Source organism: Odontomachus brunneus, unplaced genomic scaffold (genome assembly GCF_010583005.1).
Source record: "Odontomachus brunneus isolate Ranch 3 - 2012 unplaced genomic scaffold, Obru_v1 Obru_scaffold_015, whole genome shotgun sequence".
NCBI classification, from domain to species: Eukaryota; Metazoa; Arthropoda; class Insecta; order Hymenoptera; family Formicidae; genus Odontomachus; species Odontomachus brunneus.
The window spans coordinates 901,206-906,982 of record NW_022639465.1 but is presented as its reverse complement, the minus strand read 5'-3'; the positions used below and the strand labels follow the sequence as shown (position 1 = coordinate 906,982).

At 29.8% G+C, this 5,777-nt stretch overlaps 2 protein-coding genes across 9 annotated transcripts in view; both read right to left on the bottom strand.

Moving 5' to 3' along the window:
- The window catches only part of LOC116841283 (G-protein coupled receptor Mth2-like), an 11,932-nt gene extending 9,051 nt beyond the window's left edge, over window positions 1-2,881 (bottom strand). Inside the window, exon 1 of one of the 2 annotated variants that reach the window (XM_032809034.1) lies at window positions 2,859-2,881. The gene's annotated coding sequence lies outside the window, so the exon portion shown is untranslated. Of the gene's footprint in view, window positions 1-2,019; window positions 2,550-2,858 lie in introns of those variants that run through there. The other variant, XM_032809032.1, reaches the window with a different exon arrangement.
- LOC116841281 (G-protein coupled receptor Mth2-like) overlaps window positions 2,701-5,777 on the bottom strand; it is a 20,249-nt gene continuing 17,172 nt past the window's right edge. For all 7 annotated transcript variants that reach the window (XM_032809025.1, XM_032809031.1, XM_032809026.1 and 4 more), the window contains 2 exons: window positions 4,698-4,863; window positions 2,701-3,265 (listed from right to left, as the gene is read on the bottom strand). In XM_032809025.1, coding sequence (XP_032664916.1) covers window positions 2,896-3,265; window positions 4,698-4,863 — 536 coding nt within the window. In that variant the 3' untranslated portion in view covers window positions 2,701-2,895. The remainder of the gene's footprint in view (window positions 3,266-4,697; window positions 4,864-5,777) is intronic.

Genomic DNA, 5,777 nt, shown 5'->3' with positions numbered 1-5,777 from the left:
ATATATATATATATATATATATATATATATATATATATATATATATATACATACATATACATACAGGGTGTAAAAAAATTAGACCGACAAACTTAAGACAAGGGGAAATAGAGGACATAAAAACAAACATATTTTGTTACTGTTTTTCTCTACGACGCTTCGTTTTAATACTACAGGTTACAAAATAGGAATTTTATGATTTTAATAAAAAACAAACATATAAGTGGAAAAATTAAATTTATTTCAATTACACATATATATTTTAATCTTCAAAAAACAATGAACAAAAGAACGGAACAAAAATGCGCAGTTGATTAGCTATTTATAATAAATGTTCAAAAATTCCTCCATTTGCTTCAACATAAAGATGACATCGTCGAAATATTGATTGTCTCACACGCTCGAAGACTGCAGGAATATTCTGAACCTGATATGCTAGATCAGTAATTCGGGCTACCAATTCTGCTTCTGTTTCAATAGGTGTCTCATAAATGAGAGTTTTCATATACCCCCATAAAAAAAGGAGTTTTTGAACATTTATTATAAATTGAGCTAATGAATTGCGCATTTTTGTTCCGTTCTTTTGTTCATTGTTTGTTAAAGATTAAAATATATATATGTAATTGAAATAAATTTAATTTTTCTACTTATATGTTTGTTTTTTGTTAAAATCATAAAATTCCTATTTTGTACCCTGTAGATTTAAAACGAAGCGTCGTAGAGAAAAACTTTATGAATAAAATATGCATGTTTTTATGTCCTCTATTTCCCCTCAAAGTTTGTCGGTCTAATTTCTTTTCACCCTGTATATACAGTGAGTGATTTTAATCAAACCAGACAAATATCTCGAAAAATATGGAAGATAAGGAAAAATATTTCAAACAAAAGTTGTATGGTTTGGAAGGGGACATAAGAAGGTGCAATTGGCTTGACCTTGGATAGTCGTCACATGAAGGTCACCTTCAATTTCTTAAATAGAAACCTTCATTTTTCATTGCATATTCTTGTAAGTTACTTCGAGAGCTTTCCAAAACACTATAATAAAATATTTTTTTATTAAGTATCTTTCGAGTTAAAAGGCTTTAAATTTACAATATTGTTGCTATTAGCATTGGTACCCAAGGTGTTCGACCGATGGTTGAAACCTTTTGAATGTTCAGGGCCACAACTTTTACATTTGTCAAGATCAAGGCGATTGGAGGCTGTTTCTAATATTTTCATTTCTTCAAATTTTACAATGAAAACAAAAATAATAATTTAAAATCATGGAGTAACATGATTAATATAGAGTTCAGCTTTTTTGTTCAGCTTGACTTAATGTACAAGTATACAACAACGCCATTGCAGCTCATCTACTATATCGCGCATGATCATTTAGCAGTATTTTTAAATTAATATCTTGACTATTATTACGAATATCGCAAAATGGTATAAGACTTTTGTGTTCATCTCGATCTGTTCTACGTCCTCACGAGAGATTGTGAAGGTAATTTGGAACACTCTGTATATAATCATACATGTCCATGTATAGCAAAATTCATATATAAACATTTTTTTCCCGGAAACTTTTCAGACAATTAATTGTTGTGATTGACTGTATAAACATAATAGAAGTAACCTCTATTATATTTTCTATATATTAATAGCCGTCACGACCTTGTTTACCGTATATTTTGTTTTATAATAACTAAAGTATGAACATATAGCAACAGAGCCATCTTGATCTGATATCGGATTTATTGTTCTATAAAATACGTATCTTGATTAATAGTTCCGGTCTCCGCGAAAACTCTTCACAGCTCTCCAGCCGGCATTTAATTCTGAATCAACTTTACTTTGTCTACTTGGTTGCTCGATTTCAGTCATTTTATGAATGAAAACTGCATTTATTACGAGAAACAGTATATCATATACTTGCAAAAATTTTATTTTAATTAATAACACATCGCTTAATTTCGTTCAGTCACGATTATATTAATATAAAATTTCGAGAGACTCAAAAATTTACTTTGTTCTTACCATATTATAAAGTTTTTTTCCATCTCTTAACTGTAATATTATTCCGATTTTAGTGAAACTCAGAGAGAAGTATTTATGTTTTAAAAGGATCATTTCGATTTTATATCCACTATTCCTCTCAAGATAAATATTCAAAAAACTATATAAGCAACATATCTCTGGGGCCATATAACTTCAGTCTCCTCTATACGTGAACAAAAACAAAATACGCAAAAAATAACATTCGTAACTGACATCTACTCTACTATAATTAAATAGGCATCCGATATCCAATAAGAGAATAGCTTTCCAATGGAGAATTGAATTCTCTACTAGAAAGCTGTTCTCCTAATGGATATCAGACGTCGTACGTCGGACATCGGACACAGTGTGAAACCTGCATAAGTCTTCTACAATAGACAATAAAGTCAAAATTTGATCGAATGCATTAGTGCGCCCTCTTTCTTCTGCTACTAAAGCAAGCGGAAAACGATGCTTGTTTCGATGCTGGTTGCTTGCTGAATGAAAACACTCTGTTTTGGTTAGTGCATTTCCATCCATCTTTAGAAATGCACCAATCAGATATCTTCTCACAAAGACCGACTTAGCACTTTCCGTGCAATCACACACTTTCGTTGATATTTTGTAATCAATTCTTTACTAATTATTGTTAAATCTGTAAAACGATAAAAAATTGTCCTGTACTGTTTAACGTACAAGAGAGTGTTGTACTATTAGTATTGTGCCACCAGATACACTGTATAAAGTGAAAAATAAAAATAGATCAACGTACAATAATACAAAATTTAACTTTGACTGCAAAATTACATTACGGCAATAACATATTATAGACTACCGACCACGATGATTCTGCACCAAAGGAATTCTCTCCTCGCATTATACATTAGGAGAATTGGTCGAATTCTTGTCGGACGATTTCTTTGCGCGCCAGTTCTGTATGTAGGGGATGATCTTCTCCTGAAGTGTCACTCCCGTTGGGATGTTGCGCGGAGTACTTTTGCTGTTGCAACCATTGCGCTTTGAGTTTATGGAGAATAGGTCTTCCCGACAGCCAAATTTTTTTAATAGACCCTTCCTGATCTTGTCCTTACACACGAATATGATGAAGATGATGATACCCTGCAGAGCGTTCATCATGTCGGTTGCATGCCAGACGGATATAGGCACGCCCTTGAACACCCACGATATTATCTCCATGGACCAGTTTATGCCCATCACGATAAACAACTTCAAATACAGTTTGAACCTGTAATATATTTTTCATATTATATTTCTTGCGATTACGACGCGAACGATTAGTTTTATCGAATACGTTAACGAGGACAGCCTAAACTCAAGTAGTGATATCCGTGCAAGTACTGTAGCCTATGTTTACATGGTTAGCACGAAAAACTAATAATTAAATGTACAAAGAACTTTTGAGAGTTCCAAAATTATAACATCAAACACGTGAAATACACGGTCGAACGATGATGTTGCAGATTACAGTAACTATTTCAGTATTTAATTCAGTATTTAATTCAAATTGTCTTAAAATTGTTATATTGCTCTGCTATTTACTGGTTATAACGATATAACACAGCAACATAAATATAAAACATTTTTGCATTATATCTATGTTATGTAATGTAATATTTTTATATCTAGATATTGGATCATTAGTTTTAAATTTAAAAATATATGGCTTAAGAAGGTTTTTTTCTCGTGCGTTTTTCTTAATTAAAAAGATATTTTGCGAATAGTGCAAAGTGGAACCATTAAAACGGACCACTACCTCTGAAATCACCTAAATACATTAAAATCATTGAGTTTGATAATCTTGCTGTTCACGTGAATATTCAAGATTTTATCCACGAGGATAAATATTTCTGGACAGTCGCGGTTATCTTTAAATAGACGAGTAAATGTTAAAAAATAACGAGGCAAATTTCGAGTAGAGCTAAAATTTTTTCTTAAGGGGTCTTCTAAGAAATGTGGCTTTTATCCGGTCCTTTTACACCAATAGCATTCACTTCGATTTTATATTCGCACGATCGTTCATCATTCTTTCCGGAATCCTAGGCGCTTTCGTATCGTCGGAGGAATCTCGCGCTCTCGGTCAAAATGGCGGCGATATGTTTATTTCCTCAGAAGATTTCATAATTATGAAAGCAAACCACGGCTTAGGAAAATCTCTGTCTAAAAATAATCATCATATTAGGAACGAGGCCCGATCGACATTATGCGAGGTCATTCACAGGAGGCGTTATATCGATGTTATTAATTTTATCAGTTATGTGGATTAATGCATGTATTCCCAATGAAAAATTTTTCATACATAATTATATAAAATTATATATAATTTTACATTATTATATACAATTATATATAAAACTTGTCTCTACATGTTAATATATATTATATATAATCATGTATAACTTTATACACAATTCCATACATAATTTTATATAATTACGCATACAAAAAATGTAATTATACATATAGTTATATATAATTGTGTATCATTATATGTAATTTTATATTATTATAATTATTATTTACATATAGTTATATATAATTTTATATTATTATATATAATTATACATAATTAAGTATGGACAAATTTTATATATTATTATGCATGAAAAATTTTTCATTGGGTCAAAACAATAATGACAATGATATTTTCAAATACGAACCATCGCTTGTTGTCATTGTGACGTTTGCTTTCCGAGCTACTCAGCTGATGAGTCGTGCCCTTCTTGTGCCGTACGATCTTGAACGCCATGGAAATGAACAGGAAAATGTTGCAGATAATAGTGATACTCATGGGTACGTAAAAATATAAACTTCTTGCCTTGTTCGCTGAAAGTAGAGAATAAATCATTAATATTCACGTTTTATAAGTTACACGTGATATGTGTATTCTTCATTTTAATTAATAGTAATAATAATAGTAACTAGTCCAGATAGTCAGAGATGCTGAACATAGCATGCAAAAATTTAACTTGGCCTTTGTGATACAAATGTGTTACAACACATGTATTTAGAATATACTGTTTTGAGAAATACTATTTTAATATACATATATGCCATATATTTTTAAATTTAAAACGTTTAATTTCTAATTACTATAATAATTTCGGATTAATTGCGTTCTTTTGCCAGCAAATAAACGGCAATTTTCATGACATTAGTTGTCTTTCTTATCCGATGAAAAATTTTTCATGCAAAATTTTGTATGAAATTTGTCCATACATATTTACGTATAATTATATATAATTATACGTAAATATGTATGGACAAATTTCATACAAAATTTTGCATGAAAAATTTTTCATGCAAAATTTTGTATGAAATTTGTCCATACATATTTACGTATAATTATATATAATTATATAAAATTATATATAATTATACGTAAATATGTATGGACAAATTTCATACAAAATTTTGCATGAAAAATTTTTCATGCAAAATTTTGTATGAAATTTGTCCATACATATTTACGTATAATTATATATAATTATACGTAAATATGTATGGACAAATTTCATACAAAATTTTGCATGAAAAATTTTTCATGCAAAATTTTGTATGAAATTTGTCCATACATATTTACGTATAATTATATATAATTTTATATAATTATATATGAAAAATTTTTCATTGGGTATATACTTTATATACTAACAAAATCCTTCTTATATATATATTTGTTTACTTGTGCTACAATTTTCAATACTCAATTCAATCATCATGTGTCAAAATGTCTATCT